At 41.9% G+C, this 19,885-nt stretch overlaps 1 protein-coding gene across 1 annotated transcript; it reads left to right on the top strand.

Annotated features, from left to right (window-relative positions):
- Positions 1-230: 230 nt before the first annotated feature.
- Positions 231-9,530, top strand: LOC141162652 (uncharacterized). The gene is made up of 4 exons (XM_073648981.1): positions 231-614; positions 3,087-3,210; positions 5,464-5,537; positions 8,415-9,530. Exons 1-4 carry the CDS (start codon positions 299-301, stop codon positions 8,936-8,938), a joined length of 1,038 nt encoding a protein of 345 aa, XP_073505082.1. The 5' UTR covers positions 231-298; the 3' UTR covers positions 8,939-9,530.
- Positions 9,531-19,885: the final 10,355 nt, after the last annotated feature.

Raw genomic sequence — 19,885 nt, 5'->3', positions numbered from 1 at the left:
ATAAAATATATTGCTGTGGCTGTATTTCCTTCTCGCCCCTATCTCACATACTGTGCAGGACGCTACAAGGAAGTAGAAACATATTCAGGTAAGAATTTAAACATTGAACCATGTATTAAAATCCACCTTGAATTCCCGTCTTGAAAAGCGAAAAAGAAAAAACAAGGAAGAAACTCATTGTAGATAAGGTTTGAAGAAACATTCACATATGAGCGGCTGTAAAAAGAGGACTTTGGCCTAACGTCTTGGTGGTTTTTTCTGAGTGCAGAGCGTTGAAGGTGCAGACATCTCATCAGCCATGGAGGATGAAGAACGGAGGAGGAAGATTAGAGAATTTACGTTTGACAAATGTAAAAGGGGCAACCAGGGTTTTCAGAGAATCCTCCTGCAGCTGTTCGGGTACCTCGGCCATGGGAAGTCATCATTTATCAACACCGCGATGTGTGTGTGGTCCAACAGTGACTACAAAAATCATGCGAATGCAGCAGGTGCAGACGAGGGTCACACGACGGAGAGGTTGACTTACCTGCTCACCGAGAACATTGTCCTGGTCGATAACAGGGGCTGCTCCAAAATGAACACATATGAAACTGGGGAGATCTTCGCCCAACTTGGTAAGTAAGAACTAAATAACAGGAAGGTGCGAGGGAAGACCTGGCTTCTTACTCACGTTCTCCAGGACATTGTCACTGTATTCGTGCTTTCTCCATTTCTGTCTTGTAACGAAATCAGGAGTTTGGGCACCATAATGTAAGAGTTCAGCATGTACAGGTAAATGTATGGAGGTGGCTTGTACAGAACCATCGATGTTCACCGTTCCCTATGAACGTATAGCAGACATATACTCAGGGTATGGATGGCTGCATTTAGCCAATATGCCATATTTTTCTAGTAAAATAATAGACACCATGATGAAACGCTAACAGTATAGACATTAGTATCGACATATTCTGTAGCCTAAGTTATATAGAACAGATACTGTAGAGTGTTAGGGTCACCCTTTAGATATACAGAACTTGCACTTTTATGCTATTTTTATTGTCCGCATAAACCAAAAATGAGACGCAAAGTAGCCAAAAAAGTGCCAGATCCCACTCGATCTTATCTGCTGGGTCAATCCAATCATGTTCGGAGCCGTATAGGATTGGAGTTTTGAGTATTTCCAAACACATCCTGTAGTCACTAGGAATCACAAGAATATTATGTATTGGTCGCAAGTCCCATATTCATTAATGTTGTTTGATCGGGATGTTTTTTGAGCTTCGTCATCTCCATGTGATAATCAGTAATCTCAAAATCATCATCTTAAATCTTAACTAATTTAGAAAATACCTGACAAATTCATCCATTTTTGTGGTCGGGTGTAAGGTTTAACATTCACATTTGTTCCTGTACCCTGAATTCTTGATTGTGGTATAAGTAGAGGATCCACTGTCATTTCATATAAAATTGGAGATTTATTGAAGTCTTATAGGAAAGTAGAGAATAAACCATTTCTACCGAGGCACATCCTGAAGAAGTCATGGCAGAAGTCTTCCTTGTCACAACTCTATCCTTGTGTCTTCCGATATAGGTGCTTAGTAAATGTCGATAATTACCGAGGGACATTCTCTTCATATAAAGATGGAGGCTTAATAGTCAGCAGATGGCAATTTTTTACATTACGAGCAATAAGACTATGGATTCTTTACTGTTAGAGCCGTGAGACTATTGATATACGGTACAAGCAGTGAGATTTATGATGGTCGATTCACTGAACAAGTACAAGGTAGTCTGGAAGCCTTTCTTAAAAAATATAATATTCCAGGATATAGGTACCGGATTATGGAGATGGGACATTGATCCAGGAGACTTATCTCAACTTGTTACATCTAATTTTAACCTTAAAACTATGAAACTGTAAAATTCTGAGTGTATCGTTAACTCTTTACAGTAAATATGATTTATAATAAGGCTGTAACACAATTTTTAAAGTAATTTTCACTGATCAGTAGCATAAATAATTCATACCCATAATGTGGTGTTGCGGGAGGTCTCCAGCCCCCTAACGCGCGTTTTCACCGTGTAGCTTTTTTTGATGTATCCCTCTCAAGTTGCTAAGCACATGCTTGTTTGGGGATTCTTTGCATTGGGACAAGCAGTATTTCCACAGCTGATAATACGTCTTAATTATGCTACTTTCTTGCCCGTTAGCAGGCACATCATGACCATGAGAGAGTCCAGTGTTTAGTCTGTTTATTCTCTTCCCGTTAACAGGCTGACCACAACTATATTGAGTGTGTGCTCAGCGGTCATGTCCCCCAGCTCATACTCTGGGCTTCTACACTGCTCTGATTTATTATTTGTTTAGTATGCAATATTTTTAAAATGTATCTAATAAAAATTGCCTTTAAATATTCACTCTAACTCAGTGTTCTGCGTTTTTTTTTGAATATTTTGAAATGAGTTTTTTTTTGGCTACAATATAGGGTACATGCCCTTTGATTGAAGACTAGAGATGATTCTCTGGAACATGTATAGTATACTTTATAAAGGTCTGTCTGCCTTTATGTCTTTCATCTGATGTGTAAACGGGGTTAGAAGAGAGCCAGTCAGAGTTGTGTTTGCCGGCTGACGACCGGACGAGGGAGTTGTGTGCGAGAACAGTTAGGACCAGGGAGGATGGAGCGGTGGCCGGCCGGCATAGTGTGACCTGACCAGGGAGCATGGTACATTTGGGTCACAGGTTCAGAGGACTGATATACCCTCACGGAAAGAACGGGAGCACCGGAGGAAAGGGGCATTCATTATTGGTCACATTGGCGGTCATGACAAGTAAGGACGGGTAAAAGCTGCTGATCAAAGAGACAACTCGTCTCTTGTCATTGCGGCACTTATCTTACACGCACATGTAAGACCATCCTCATTATAACAATAAGGAGTCATAGAATCATAGAATGGTAGAGTTGGAAGGGACCTCCTGGGTCATCTGGTCCAACCCCCGGCTCAAAGTCTGAGAGTGCGAAAGTGATCACAAGTTATAATTGTTCTGATTCTATTATTCACAGTTGTTATCAATTATTTAACTCCAAATTTTAACTTTTCAGCAAACTTGCTGCCTCTGGACAAGTCGGTGGATTGGAGCAAAGGATTTGAGCTGGTGAACAGGATTGTGGAGGCCGAGCCCCATGTGAAAGCCTCAGATTTCACTATTCCTATATTGGTGTACAGGTAGGAGCTCTTCTCACCCCAATCTCTCAGTGATCAGACATTTCTGATATATATAATTGTATTCTTTGGTATTATTCTCTTCATTTAATTTGCTTGCAAGGAAAAAACACAAAAGAGAATGAAGCAAAAATCAAATCATTGATCATTTCACACAAAACTCCAAAAATGGGCCAGACAAAAGTATTGGCATCCTCAGCCTAATACTTGGTTGCACAACCTTTAGCCAAAATAACTGGGAACAACCGCTTCCAGTAACCATCAATGAGTTTCTTACAATGCTCTGCTGGAATTGTAGACCATTCTTCTTTGGCAAACTGCTCCAGGTCCCTGATATTTGAAGGGTGCCTTCTCCAAACTGCCATTTTGAGATCTCTCCACAGGTGTTCTATGGGATTCAGGTCTGGACTCATTGCTGGCCACCTTAGAAGTCTCCAGTGCTTTCTCTCAAACCATTTTATAGTGCTTTTGGAAGTGTGTTTTGGGTCATTGTCCTGCTGGAAGACCCATGACCTCTGAGGGAGACCCAGCTTTCTCACACTCGGCCCTACATTATGCGGCAAAACTTGTTGGTAGTCTTCAGACTTCATAATGCCATGCACACGGTCAAGCAGTCCAGTGCCAGAGGCAGCAAAGCAGCCCCAAAACATCAGGGAACCTCCGCCATGTTTGACTGTAGGGACCGTGTTCTTTTCTTTGAATGCCTCTTTTTTTTTCCTGTACACTCTATGTTGATGCTTTTTCCCAAAAAGCTCTACTTTTGTCTCATCTGACCAGAGAACATTCTTCCAAAACGTTTTAGGCTTTCTCAGGTAAGTTTTGGCAAACTCCAGCCTGACTTTTTTATGTCTCGGGGTAAGAAGTGGGGTCTTCCTGGGTATCCTACCATACAGTCCCTTTTCATTCAGACGCCGGTGGATAGTACGGGTTGACACTGTGGTACCCTCGGACTGCAGGGCAGCTTGAACTTGTTTGGATGTTAGTCGAGGTTCTTTATCCACCATCCGCACAATCTTGCGTTGAAATCTCTCGTCAATTTTTCTTTTCCGTCCACATCTAGGGAGGTTAGCCACAGTGCCATGGGCTTTACACTTCTTGATGACACTGCGCACGGAAGACACAGGAACATTCAGGTCTTTGGAGATGGACTTGTAGCCTTGAGATTGCTCATGCTTCCTCACAATTTGGTTTCTCAAGTCCTCAGACAGTTCTTTGGTCTTCTTTCTTTTCTCCATGCTCAATGTGGTACACACAAGGACACAGGACAGAGGTTGAGTCAACTTTAATCCATGTTAACTGGCTGCAAGTGTGATTTAGTTATTGCCAACACCTGTTAGGTGCCACAGGTAAGTTACAGGTGCTGTTAATTACACCAATTACAGAAGCATCACATGATTTTTCAAAGGGTGCCAATACTTTTGTCCACCCCCTTTTTTAGGTTTGGTGTGGAATTATATCCAATTTGGCTTTAGGACAATTCTTTTTGTGTTTTTTTTCATTGAAGACAAATTAAATGAAGAGAATAAGACCAAAGAATTTGTGATTGCAATCATTTTCAGGAAGAATCTGAGTATTATCTGACAGAATTGCAGGGGTGCCAATACTTTTGGCCAGCACTGTATATATTATTCATTAGCTGACACATGTTTCAGGTTAGAAAGGGCCCACAGCAAAAAGTGTTTCAAAGCCCCCAACCTGCCATCCTGAGGTTACCATATGAGGCAGAGGGGCATTTGAGGTCTCTTAAAAGGTGTATTCTAATCTCCAAGATCCTATCCCAATATGTAGTAGGGGTAATAATAATAATAATAGCATATATCTCCAAATAGAAATGTAGTATAGTGCTTCTGATTCGCTATGCCACTTACCCCATGTGCAGGACATTGCAGTAGCTTAGGTATCCATGGTTACGACCACTCATATAGTGACAGTTACTTGCTAGTGGTCATACCCATGGATACCTAAGCTACATACATTGGGTAAGCAACATAGCTTATCAGTAGAACTATACTACATTTTTAATTCAATGTATTTGCTATTATTATTACTACTACTACATTTTGGTATAGGATCTTTGACATGGGAATACCCCTTTAAGTACCAGGACCCATTTGCAACTGCCATCTCTCCGCCCCTTGTAGTATCCAGTATATATAACTGCCACCTCTGAGCCCCCCCATAGTTGCACCATCACAGGGTTTTATTGTCCTATATTCATGAAGATTGGGATTGATTTGTTTTTCCTATTTTATTTAGTGTGAAAAACTCTCCAACTCCTGAGCTAAAGAACGAGCTAAAAGACATATTAGATACTGCTACAAAGCTAACAAGTAAGTGTCCTGTATATACCGATCCAGAACGCATGGACTGCAATCAGAAGGACTACACCCTTATCTAATGCTAATCTCATAACTGCCTATCGGGAAAGCCACCATCAAGGCACAAAACTACGTCATAGCTTTAATACGGAATAAAGAGTAATTGTGGAGGGAAAAGATATTAGTCAGCTCACCCTTCTCGGAGAGTATTGATTCATGAGACGAGGTCCAGCATCCAAAAACTCCTTTCAAAGTTTATTTCAAAAACTTTAAAAGTTACAGTATATCCATGATGGCGTCATAAAAAACATGAATAAAAACAGAACAAACTAACAGACGCGTTTCACTCTACAGGGTGGGCCGTTTATATGGATACACCTAAATAAAATGGGAATGGTTGGTGATATCAACTTACTGTTTGTGGCACGTTAGTATATGGGAGGGGCAAAACTTTTCCAGATGGGTGGTGACCATGGCGGCCATTTTGAAGTCAGACATTTTGGATCCAACTTTATTTTTTTCAATGGGAAGAGGGTCATGTGACACATGAAACTTATTGAGAATTTCATAAGAAAAACAATGGTGTGCTTGGTTTTAAGGTAACTTTATTCTTTCATGAGTTTTTTGCAAGTTTATGACCACTTACAAAATGTGTTTAAAGTGCTGCCCATTGTGTTGGATTGTCAATGCAACCCTCTTCTCCCACTCTTGACACACTGATAGCAACACCGCAGAAGAAATGCAAGCACAGGCTTCCAGTATCCGTTGTTTCAGATGCTGCACATCTCGTTTCATGCGCCCATTGAAAGAAATAAAGTTGGATCCAGAATGGCCGACTTCAAAATGGCCGCCATGGTCACCACCCATCTGGAAAAGTTTTCCCACTCCCATATACTAATGTGCCACAAACAGGAAGTTGATATCACCAATTATTCCCATTTAATTTAGGTGTATCCATATAAATGGCCCACCCTGTATACGATCTTAATCATTGTTAGAAGGAAAGGGAAAAGATTTTCCCTTACCTTCTAACAATGATTAAGATAGTATTGATCGAAACCAGTCTGTTTGTTCTATTTTTATTTATGTTTTTTATGACGCCAATGACGCGCCCCCAGGGCTGTGGGGTACTCGGCAGCCGGGCCGGTGGACGCTGAGGAAAGGGATATGTCACGGTGGCTGGCCCGGTCCGTGGCCCAGGGCGGTCAACAAAAAGGGGAATGTTATTTATATGGGGTTTGTAGTTTTAGGAAGTGTTCGTGACACCACCTGTGGTTTCCGGTAATGGTTACCAGCGCTGCTGCAGACCTCCGGGGGTGATGGGATGGCAGCTGGGATGTTTCTGCTCCCCACAGGCGGAGCGGGCCCCCGGGGCAGTGTAGGTGCAGATGGTGGTGATGCTGGGCGTTGTAATGCAGAGGGAGAGATGGCGCAGCTGAAATAACTGACGGAGGCAGTGCAGTGCAGACATCCGAGTTTTTACTTACAGTTCTTATGTAAGTTCCACAGGTACACTGTACGGGTGTCAGCCTCCCACGTCGCGCTGCGTTCACCAGAACAGGGGTTCAGCTCTTCCTCAGATGTGTCAGGAGCACTTGACAGATCCCCGCTTTCTTATGTTCCTCACTAGACCGACTCCTCACGCTGGATCTTCTCCCTCCTGCCCTGCGCTTCCCCATACACAGTCCAGCTTGGGTGCTCTGAAGTCCCTCTGGGCAACCTGGAGTTCCCGGACCTGCTTGACTCTCACAGTGGCTAAGATGAGGCTGTGGCAACTGCATTATAAAAGTCAGAAGCCTCCGGTTTTTCCAGCCGAGACCAGGAGTAACACGGCTGGTCCAGGGGCCGGTCCCCTTCTTGCGGCCTGATCCCTCTGACGCCTGGCAGATTCGGGGCATACGGGTGCCGTCCTGCACTCGCCGTACCCCCTGGGATCCCTTCTATAGAACGGAGCCTTCCTCCTCTGCTCCCCTCTTGGGCCTCTGTCACTAGGCCCCACTTGTGGAGCAGAGCTCCTGAAGAGACTCTGCTCCTTGACTGACTGTCCTCACTGTCTGAACTGATCTCACCTGCCACCCTAAGATGGCTTCCCTTTATATACCTCCTACTATGGTGCTCCCCTAATCTACTTCCTCCACCCACACCCACTACTGGTTCCCCCTACCTTTGGTTCCCCACACTCCAGCCAGGGACAGGGCTCAGCAGGAAACACAGTGCATCTTGCCCCTCCTGCAGGCCTGGAGTAGTATAGTGTTGAATGTGGGTGTTGGGGTTCCTGGCAGCACTCCCTCCTTACCTGAGAGAAGGAGACACCACACCTCTGGGTGAGGTGCAGTACCTCTGTGGCGACTGAACCCTCAGGCGCGCCACACCATCATGGATATAACTTTCAAGCTTTTGAAATAAACATGGACTTTTAAACTTTTTGGATGCTGGACTTGAATTGTCTTCCAAAGAGTAATAATGCTCCACATTACAGTAAAACGAAAGGCACAATAGCCATAGTATATAGAGTACAATGGTGCACACTGTTTCCACTGTGATAGTACAATAAGGGGAATAATTTGCTTTCTTCATCATTTCCCAGATGCCGGGCAGTGTTCCGTAGGATGTTCTACATAGCGAGTTGTACATAATTAATGAAGCGTTGATTAATAAGATTTTGCTATGCTGATGTTTCGCCAATGGTCACATTTATTGATGTGGAACAGTATTATCGGCACATAAGACATTGAAGATCGATCCATATTTTAGTCTTCACTGACTATAGACAGCGTGGCATTTCTTAAAAATCTACTCAATAGTGAAAGAGCAAAACAAGAATAGTCACAAATTTACTAATCTGTCAGTGTAATCACAAATTGAGAGGTTTTCATTCTTTCGTTTCAGAGGTTGTACCCACCGTCATCCTCACTCACAAAAATCATGCGAACTACACCGAAATTGAAAATATGTTCAGAGACATCGGAGTTGAAACAATTTTTAGCATTGAAAATTACACAGACAAAAATCAGAAGAGAAAAAAGGAAACTCACGAGGCGGTGATGGAGTTTCTCTACGAAGTCATCAGTGATGCCCAGTTTCGAGTCAACTACCCCCGGGACGCGGATCAGGAGCTGATAGACCGGAAGCTATTGGTACTGAATTATGTTCACCAAAGGGAAATCAAGGTTCACGAGGCAAATCTAGGAAGACAGAAAGACGTGGAGAACGTTCGGATGGAGCAGACCTTCAGACTACGGCTGCAAGAGGAGGAAGCGCGGATGCAAAAGAATCGAGACGTACATAAGGAAAGAATGGAGAGACTACAAGGAGAATTTGAGAGACAGAGATTGCGGGAACAGTTCGAGCATCAGGAGAGAATGAAAAGGATGGAAAATGGAAAAGGAAAGAAAAGCAGGAAAAGCGTATAACAAGAAAATAATGTTCACATGGTGCAGACGGGAGGACAGTGGTGAGCGTGAAACGTTCTATGGCAGCTTTATGCCTCTGTGTGATGCCCCATAATTCCTTCCCATAAATATAGTGCATACACCGATTCATCCAGAAAGGAAACAATGGTTAAAATGTTTTATGAAGAAAGCATGGACATCGGAGATCCACTGGAAGGCAAATCCCAGGGAAGATTTGGTACAAACATTTTTTGCAAATGTTTATTATTGCAGATTGTGAAAATAAAGCCACCAAAAATCTGTTATGTATGAATACAGTCAGATAAAAACAACCATAAGATATCTGCATGTGTGATGATAATCCTCAAGGACCGACCATTCGGCCACAGTGCTGCATCCTATGATGGTTGGTAATTGGGAAGGGCCCCCAGCTTCAATTAACCAGATGTCCTCAGTCCCCCTGGGGTGTAAGATGAAAGGGGCAGTTCATGAAGAATCATAGACTGAAGATTTTGGCACCAATGTCTTCATTATAACTGGATCTGTGACTTGATAGCTTTTTTTTTAGATTTACACTAATTGTATGTATTTAAATAAAAACAATTGATTCCAATTTCCCGTTTAAATTTCATGCCTTAAGTGCAATATCGGAAGGTAATTTTTTGGGTTGGTAGGGCTAGCGTCCATGATAAATGTAAGCCATCATGTGGATTTATCTTTCTTAGTATATAGGTCAAATGTTACATTTCTGACCAGTGTCACTTTATGAGTTAATAATTCTGGGATCGCTTTTTCGTGACTTTATGTTATTGGTAAATTTAGGCCAATATTTTTTGCATTTGTTTGTGAAAATATCAACATTTTGGTGAAAATTTGGAAAATTTTTCAATTTTCAAACTTTTAATTCTTATGCTCTTAAACCAGATAGTTATATTACACAAAATAGTTATTAAATAGCAATTCCCACATGTCTACTTTACATCAGCATCATTTTTGAAACACTTTTTGTTAGAAAATTAGAAGGGTTAAATGTTTAGCAGCAATTTCTCATTTTTCCATCAAAATTTACAAAACCATTTTTTTTAGGGATCACATCACATTTGAAGTGACTTTGAGGAGCCTATATGACTGAAAATACCCCAAAAAGTGACACCATTCAAAAACTGCACCCCTTGAAGTCTTCAAAACCACATTCAAGGAGTTTATTAACCTTTCAGGTGTGTCACAGAAATTAAAGCAATATGGAAACAAAAAAATGAACATTCTAATTTTTCCCACAAAAATGTTCTTTTAATCACAAATTTTTACTTTTCACAAGAATAACAGGAGAAAATGGACCATAAAATTTGTTCTGCAATTTCTCCCGAGTACGTCTATACCCCATATGTGGAGGAAAACTACTGTTTTGGTGCATGGCAGGGCTCAGAAGAGAAGGAGCGCCATTGGATTTTTGGAGCTCAAAATTGGCTGGAATAGATAGCAGACGCCATGTCACATTTGCAAAGCCCCTGATGTGCCTAAACAGTAGAAACCCCCAAGTGACCCCATTTTGTAAACTACACCCCTCAAGGAACTTATAAATGTGCACCGAGCCTTACTGCGATCTTTGGGAGGCAGAATGAACAAATCAGCAGCGGGTGAAGAATTGGTTTTATTCTTTTTTTACGCCGTTCCTCGTGCGGTGTAAGTGATTAGACGACTTTATTCTTCGGGTCCGTGCGATTACAGCTATACCAGATTTATATCAGGGTTTTATGTTTGGCTTCTGTCACACACAAAAAATGCTATTTATTGCAAAAAGTAGTTTTTGCATCGCCATATTTCTACCAAGAGTCATGTGAGGCCTTGTTTTTTGCGGGATGATTTGGCGTTTTTATTGGTCCCATTTTTGGGAACATGACATTTTTTGATCGTTTTCTATTTTGATTTTTTGGAGGTAGAATAAACAAAAATCAGATATCCAGGAATTGTTTTTTTTTTTTTTTTATGCCGTGTGGTAAAATTGATAATGCAGCTTTATTCTTCTGGTCAGTACGATTACAGTGATACCATATTTATATAATATTTTTATGTTTTGCTGCTTTTGCACAATAAAAACTATTTTTATAGAAGAAAGAATTGGTTTTGCATCGCTTTATTGTGAGAGCTACAGGTATAACATTTATTTCTCCATTGATGGAGCTGTATGGCAGCTTCTTTTTTGTGGAACAAAATGAAATTTTCAGCTATATCATTTTTATTTACATTTCACTTTTTGATCTCGTTTTAGAATTTTTTCCAGCAGTACAACCCCTGGCAAAAATTATGGAATCACCGGGCTCGGAGGATGTTCATTCAGTTGTTTAATGTTGAAAAAAAGCAGATCACAGACATGGCACAAAACTAAAGTCATTTCAAATAGCAACTTTAGGGCTTCAAGAAACACTAAAAGAAATCAAGATTAAAAATGTGGTACTCAGTAAGGGTAATTTTTTTCAGACCAATCAGAGGGAAAAAATTATGGAATCACTGGAGCAACATTAAACAACTGAATGAACATCCTCTGAGCCTGGTGATTCCATAATTTTTGCCAGGGGTTGTATGATGAAAAAGCACCGTTTTTTTGCCACGTTTTTTTTTTAATAGTGTTCACTGAAGGGGTTTAACAGTGTGAAAGTTTTATAGATTGGGTCGTTCCAGACGTGATGATAACAAATATGTGTACTTTATGTGTTTATTTTTGTTTTTACATAAATATATGTATTTATTGGTATAAATACATGGTGTGCCTATCGGAGAAGAGAGGGGGCGCTTTCCTTCTGCTATGCCGATTAATCTCTGTCACTATTGACAGCAGCAGCAGTGGGGTTAAACGCCTGCGTTTGGAGCTAGCAGTGATTGTGAGCATTGCCGCAGGGTGTCAGTTATCATGTAGCGCTGACACCTGCCGATGATTGCACCGGTTCTGGGAGTGAGACAGTGCGATCGTCTTGCCGTATGGTGGTTAGCGGGAATGCATGTATGGCGGATGTCGTGAAAGGCTTAAGTGTAATTCTCAAGTTCCCTTCTTCTACAAAGATGTATGGCATAAGGGACTGAACAAGCGATATTAAATGCTGTGCAGCTGAAAACCCCAGAGGAGTAACCAGAGTCCTAGGAACTCAGGGAAATATTTGGGCCTGGAAACCACCACCATCAGCATGTTGTTGGACACCACCAGCATGTTGTTGGACACCACCAGCATGTTGTTGGACACCACCAGCATGTTGTTGGACACCATGGGCATTGATGGGTGTATATACACAGCACAGCCATAATAATTTTCTGTGTATTCCAATACACCTCTAAGTAATAGTAATGATAATAGTAATAATGTCACACAGTTAACAAATAATAAGAAGTCCAAAAGAAGACCAATATTCCAAATAGTACTACTCTCTGAGGCACAAACAGTACCTCCAGTGACCGAATAATACCGCCTTACTGATCATTAACAAAAACTAAGAAAAATGTTAACCCCTTAACCCCCGAGGGTGGTTTGCACGTTAATGACAGGGCCAATTTTTACAATTCTGACCACTGTCACTTTATGAGGTAATTACTCTGGAACGCTTCAACGGATTCCCCTGATTCTGAGACTTTTTTTTCGTGACATATTGTACTTCATGATTGTGGTAAAATTTCTTCGATATCACTTGCGTTTATTTGTGAAAAAAATGGAAATTTGGCGAAAATTTTGAAATTTTCAAACTTTGAATTTTTATGCCCTTAAATCAGAGAGATATGTCACACAAAAGAGTTAATAAATAACATTTCCCACATGTTTACTTTACATCAGCACAATTTTGGAACCAACATTTTTTTTGTTAGGGAGCTATAAGGTTTAAAAGTTGACCAGCGATTTCTCATTTTTCCAACAAAATTTACAAAACCATTTTTTTAGGGACCACATCACATTTGAAGTGACTTTGAGGGGTCTTTATGACAGAAAATACCCAAAAGTGACACCATTCTAAAAACTGCACCCCTCAAGGTGCTCAAAACCACATTCAAGAACTTTATTAACCCTTCAGGTGCTTCACAGGAATTTTTGGAATGTGGAAGAAAAAAATGAACATTTAACTTTTTTCACAAAAATGTTACTTTAGACCCAATTTTTTTTTATTTTCATAGGGGTAACAAGAAAAAATGGACCCCAAAATTTGTTGTGCAATTTCCCCTGGGAACGCAGATACCCCATATGTGGGGAAAAAACACTGTTTGGGTGCACGGCAGGGCTCGGAAGGGAAGGAGTGCCATTTGACTTTTTGATTGTAAAATTTGCTTGAATAATTAGCGGAAGCCATGTTGTGTTTGGAGAGCCCCTGTGTGCCCAAACATTGGAGCTCCCCCAGAAGTGACCCCATTTTGGAAACTAGACCCCCCAAGTCACCTATCTAGATGCACCCAGGTGCTTCACAAATTGATTCATAAAAATGAAAAAGTGTTTTTTTTTTCACTTTTTCATTTTTCCGAATCAATTTGTGAAGCACCTGGGGGTTCCAAGTGCTCACTATGCATCTATATAGTTGCCTTGGGGGGTCTAGTTTCCAAAATGGGGTCACTTGTGGGGGAACTCCAATGTTTAGGCACGCAGGGGCTCTCCAAACGCAACATGGCGTCCGCTAACAATTTGAGCCGATTTTCCATTCAATTTGTTAGCGGACACCATGTCGCGTTTGGAGAGTCTCTGATGTGCCTAAACAGTGGAGCTCCCCCACAAGTGACCCCATTTTGGAAACTATACCCCTCAAGGATTTTATTAAGGTGTATAGTGAACATTTTGAACCCAGAGGTACGACACAGAATTTGATAACATTAGGTCATCATATTGAATAAGTTAAATAAAGGAAAATTGGGACAACTCAAGGGCACCAAATATAATAAATAATCAGATATAGGAACGATAATATATAAATATATGCAAAATGTTATTATTCTCAAGACATAGAAAATAGAACATTCTTATAAAAAACATGATTAAAAAACACATAGGACAAAAAAACAGGAAGAAAAAAATCACCCAAAAAGGAAAAAAATGATAAATAAGCAAAACAATAATATATCATAAGTCTGTGCACAATCGGTATATATCATTACACCCCTGATGAAGCCATAAACATTTGGCGTAACGCGTAGGTTATTTATATTTCATTTTCCTTTTCTCTATGCATCTCTACTATTTATTTGGTACTGTCTTTATTCCTATATTATTATTATTATATACTTGATTCATTTATGGGCTTAGATAGTGGAGCTTATATATATTTTTTTTCTATGCTCCTTGATTAATTTATTTATTTGTATCATGCCATATATGCTCTAGTGATATTTGGATTTATGTACCATCATTATTGATATATACCGATTGTGCACAGACTTATGATATATTATTGTTTTGCTTATTTATCATTTTTTTCCTTTTTGGGTGATTTTTTTCTTCCTGTTTTTTGTCCTATGTGTTTTTTATCATGTTTTTTATAAGAATGTTCTAGTTTCTATGTCTTGAGAATAATAAAATTTTGCATATATTTATATATTATCGTTCCTATATCTGATTATTTATTATATTTGGTGCCCTTGAGTTGTCCCAATTTTCCTTTATTTTGCTCTTTTGCATTTATGGGGACATTTGGAACAAATATATAGCATAAATTTAGTGTGGTGCTAGGTCTGCCCCCCATTTCTATATTGAATAAGTTGTCATTAGTCTTGAGCGCAAGTGCTCGCTACTTGAGTTTGCATCGGGTACTCAGGTATGCACCATGTACAGCGTGTGCTCGAGTGACATGCTCGAGTCCCTGCTCCGCATGTTTCACGGTTATTAGACACCCAAAAAAAAACATGCGGGGATCGCTCGTGCATGGCAGGCAATCCCCGCAAAGTTTTTTTGGCCGCGAAGCATAGGGGGCGGAGACTCGAGCATGTCACTCAAATCCCCACGATACTCAATGCATACCAGAGCACCCGATGCAAACTCAAGTAGCGAGCACTTGCGCTCAACACTAGTCACCATATCGTCATCTTTTTTTCTTACTTTTGAAAAAAATCCCAACCCCATCACAACCCTAACCCCAACCCTAACCCCAACCCTAACCCCAACCCCAGCCCCAACCCCAGCCCTAACCCTAGCACAACCCTAACCCTAGCGTTTATTTTTTACGCCGTTCCTCGTGCGGTATAAGTGATTAGACGACCTTATTCTTCGGGTCGGTGTGATTACAGCAATGCCAGAATCATATGGGGTTTTTATGACTGACAGCTGTCACACACTAAAAGACCCATTTTTTGTAAAATCTAGTTTTTGCATCGCCATATTTTGAGAGCTATAATTTTTCCAGATTTTGGCAGACAGTCATGTGACGGCTCGTTTTTTGCGGGATGACTTGGCGTTGTTATTGGTGCCATTTTCAGGCACGTGACATTTTTTGATCGCTTTCTATTCCGATTTTTGGGAGGCAGAATAAACAAAAACCAACAATTCGGGAATTGTTTTTTTTGTTTTTTTTTTATGCCGTTCTGCGTGTGGTAAAATTGATAAGGCAGCTTTATTCTTCAGGTCAGTACGTTTACAGCGGTACCACATTTATATCGTTTTTCTATGTTTTGCACTTTTACATAATAAAAGCAATTTTATAGAAAAAAATTATTTTTTAGCCTAGCTTTATTCTGAAAGCTATAACTTTTTTATTTTTCGGCTGATGGAGCTGTATGGCGGCTTGTTTTTTGCGGGACGAGATGATGTTATCAGCGGTACCATTTTTATTTATATTCGTCTTTTTGATCGCGTGTTATTCCATTTTTTTTTGGCGGTATGGTTATAAAGCATTGTTTTTTGCTTTGTTTTTATTATTTTTTTTTACCGTGTTCACTGAAGTGGTTAACTAGTGGGACAGTTTTATAGGTCAGGTCGTTACGGACGCGGCGATAGCAAATATGTGTACTTTTATTGTTTTTTTATAATAATATTTATTGATGGGTGCATTATATTTTTATGTTTGGTGGATTATTGTTTTTATATATTTTTTTTTTTTTTTCACTTTCTGATAGTTTTTATACTTTATTACTTTGTCCCACTATGGGACTTTCACTTTTTTTTCTCTGATCGCCTGCATGGCACAGGAATGCAGCACCATCCCTATGCTATGCAGGCTGTCAGCGCTGGACAGGGAGAAGATTGTTTGGAGATGCACTGCGCATGACCAAAGAATCTTCCTGCTGTCTGGTGACCCGGATGTTGTCATGACGACATCGGGTCGTCGTGGCAACATCCTGGAAGCCACGGCAGACAGCGCTGAAAGCCGGAAGAGGAGGTGAGTATCTGCGATCACCTCCTCTTGCCACTGCAATGGTGCGATTGACTTCGATCGCAGCATCGCGGGGGTTAATGTGCTGGGAGCGGTGCAGGACCGCTCCCTGCACATAGTACCGGGTGTCAGATGTGACAATCAGCTGACACCCGGCGGCGATCGCGCCCCCACAGCCTGTGTGCGCGCGCGATCGCCATGACGTACTAATAGGGGTCTGGCTCTTAAGTCCCAGGGCACAGACGCGTATTAGTACGTCAAATGTTGTTAAGGGGTTAAACAAGGACTAAATAATGGTAAATACCAGTTGTACAGCAGGGCACTGCATACATGTCTATAATGGAAAGATGAATCCAGTGACTTACGGGTGACGTCTCATTTCCTCTTCATTCGACCCAGACCATCATGACCAATCCTTCCATGCACAATTTGTCTCTGCAAAATACAGCACACAGACATCTTGGGATGATTGCTCTTCAGCATGTTGCCACTGCTCCCCACCACTACACAAACTGCTATAACTGTAGTAGACAGCAATGAACCATGAGGATGATTCTTGCAGGATGTACCACAGATGAGGAAAGATTGCCAGCCTATATAACCCATACATGAAGGGGGGCTCATCGCTCTTTCCATTCTACATTACACAGCAAAGTCCTAGGATCTACGCTGGCTGAGGAAACAGCTGCCGATGTAGGCCCAAGCAGACACATGGTGTCATCCTTACACACGTGCTGGACACAGACAGATGCAATCTACCATTCAGGATCCCAGGAAAAGATGGGTGAATCTCAACTATTAAGCTACTTATGGACAAATGGACAATCACTTTGTAACTATTTCACCTATTACATTACTATATATTTTTTAATAAGAATATCGTGATATATATTCTTTAATAAATCGCATCTGATAAGAAGTCCTCTATAAAAAATATACGTAAATAAGTATTTTTTACAGGGAGGCTAAACAGGATCTGATAGACTTTATCCGAAAGAGACTTGAGGCCTAATGGGAAGAATCGGTGACCCCAGCTAGGGCCATAGAAAAATAACTCTCGTGGTGACTCCCACAATTGTGTGCATGACTTCACTGTTGCAAAGAGCTTCATTATTATTTACTGAAAAACACTTCTCATTGTTATTTAAAGTTACTGTTCATTACGCCTACTACTAATCCCCTTTCTGAATAATTGTTATACATATAAAGTCGCTATATCAACCCCTGACTGTTTCTGCTTTGTGTCTCTGTGCGTTGCATCCCGGCACCTGTGTTACCATCCTGTACGTCTCACCTACTGAGGTAGACACATGAAGCTCCCCGGTTAGGATTGACGTGGGGAGTTGACACAGAAACCTGGTAGGCACATGGAACAGCAAGGACTAGGAAAAGTTAGAAGCCACAGGACCCGGAGGGCAGATGACGGCACAAGAGCCATAGGAGTAAAACTGAATGCATAATGTGAACAGAGTCCAATAACAGTGTATGATACTATTGCAACCGATGACTTAAACAGGAGGCAAGAAGATATAACCTGCAGGTAGAAGGATTTTCAGGAATGACAACAAATTAATTTGGGAAAAATGAATGCAAAATATAAACAGACGAGAACACATAAGTCTCAATATTAGGACACCGGGGTGTGTCCAACTAAGCTTTAAAGGTCTTGGCAGATGATGTCATAGAGGAGCTTCAGGATAGTTCCAAGATCTGACGTGGAGCACAGCAAATGGTGTCAGCCATACGGTAAAGGAGCTGAGAAGACCAGACACATCACATTCATAGTGCCCGACACAGTAATAGTGCTCCCTCTGTGCCTCCACATAGTAACACTCACCTACTGTACTGCTATATAGTAAAAATGCCTCCTCAGTGCCCCCACATAATAACACTCGCCCATCAGTGCCCCCACATAATAATACTGCTCCCTCAGTGCTCCCATATAATAACACTGCTCTCTAACCGCCCCTACATAATAACACTGCTCTCTAACCGCCCCCACCTAATAACACTGCTCTCTCAGTACCTCCACATAATAACACTGCCCCCTCAGTACCTCCACATAATAACACTGCCCCCTCAGTGCTCCCACATAATAACACTGCCCCCTCAGTGCCCCCACATAATAACACTGCTCTCTCAGTACCTCCACATAATAACACTGCCCCCTCAGTGCTCCCACATAATAACACTGCTCTCTAACCGCCCCTACATAATAACACTGCTCTCTCAGTACCTCCACATAATAACACTGCCCCCTCAGTGCTCCCACATAATAACACTCCCCCCTCAGTGCTCCCACATAATAACACTCCCCCCTCAGTGCTCCCACATAATAACACTCCCCCCTCAGTGCTCCCACATAATAACACTCCCCCCTCAGTGCTCCCACATAATAACACTCCCCCCTCAGTGCTCCCACATAATAACACTCCCCCCTCAGTACCTCCACATAATAACACATTGTCCCCGCATGGCCTCCACATAACACTGCCCCCTCAGTGCTCCCACATAATAATACTCCCCCATCAGTGCCCCCACATAATAACACTGCTCTCTCAGTGCCCCCACATAAAAGCACTGCCCCCTCAGTGCTCCCACATAATAACACTGCTCCTTCAGTCCCCCCACATAACACTGATCTCAGTGCCTCCACATAATACGACTGCCCCCTCAATGCCCCCACATAATAACACTGCCCCCTCAGTGCCCCCACATAATAACACTGCTCTCTCAGTACCTCCACATAATAACACTGCCCCCTCAGTGCTCCCACATAATAACACTGCTCTCTAACCGCCCCTACATAATAACACTGCTCTCTCAGTACCTCCACATAATAACACTGCCCCCTCAGTGCTCCCACATAATAACACTCCCCCCTCAGTGCTCCCACATAATAACACTCCCCCCTCAGTGCTCCCACATAATAACACTCCCCCCTCAGTGCTCCCACATAATAACACTCCCCCCTCAGTGCTCCCACATAATAACACTCCCCCCTCAGTGCTCCCACATAATAACACTCCCCCCTCAGTACCTCCACATAATAACACATTGCCCCCGCATGGCCTCCACATAACACTGCCCCCTCAGTGCTCCCACATAATAATACTCCCCCATCAGTGCCCCCACATAATAACACTGCTCTCTCAGTGCCCCCACATAAAAGCACTGCCCCCTCAGTGCTCCCACATAATAACACTGCTCCTTCAGTCCCCCCACATAACACTGATCTCAGTGCCTCCACATAATACGACTGCCCCCTCAATGCCCCCACATAATAACACTGCTCTCTCAGTACCCCCACATAATAACACTGCTCTCTCAGTGCTCCCACATAATAACACTGCCCCCTCAGTGCCCCCACATAATAACACTGCTCTCTCAGTACCTCCACATAATAACACTGCCCCCTCAGTGCTCCCACATAATAACACTGCCCCCTCAGTGCTCCCACATAATAACACTGCTCTCTAACCGCCCCTACATAATAACACTGCTCTCTCAGTACCTCCACATAATAACACTGCCCCCTCAGTGCTCCCACATAATAACACTCCCCCCTCAGTGCTCCCACATAATAACACTCCCCCCTCAGTGCTCCCACATAATAACACTCACCCCTCAGTGCTCCCACATA

Source organism: Phyllobates terribilis, unplaced genomic scaffold, assembly GCF_046119375.1.
Source record: "Phyllobates terribilis strain yellow unplaced genomic scaffold, ASM4611937v1 Scaffold_9__5_contigs__length_417890890, whole genome shotgun sequence".
Classification (NCBI taxonomy): domain Eukaryota; kingdom Metazoa; phylum Chordata; class Amphibia; order Anura; family Dendrobatidae; genus Phyllobates; species Phyllobates terribilis.
The sequence above is the reverse complement of the archived record's forward strand: the minus strand, read 5'-3'. Positions and strand labels throughout refer to the sequence as shown.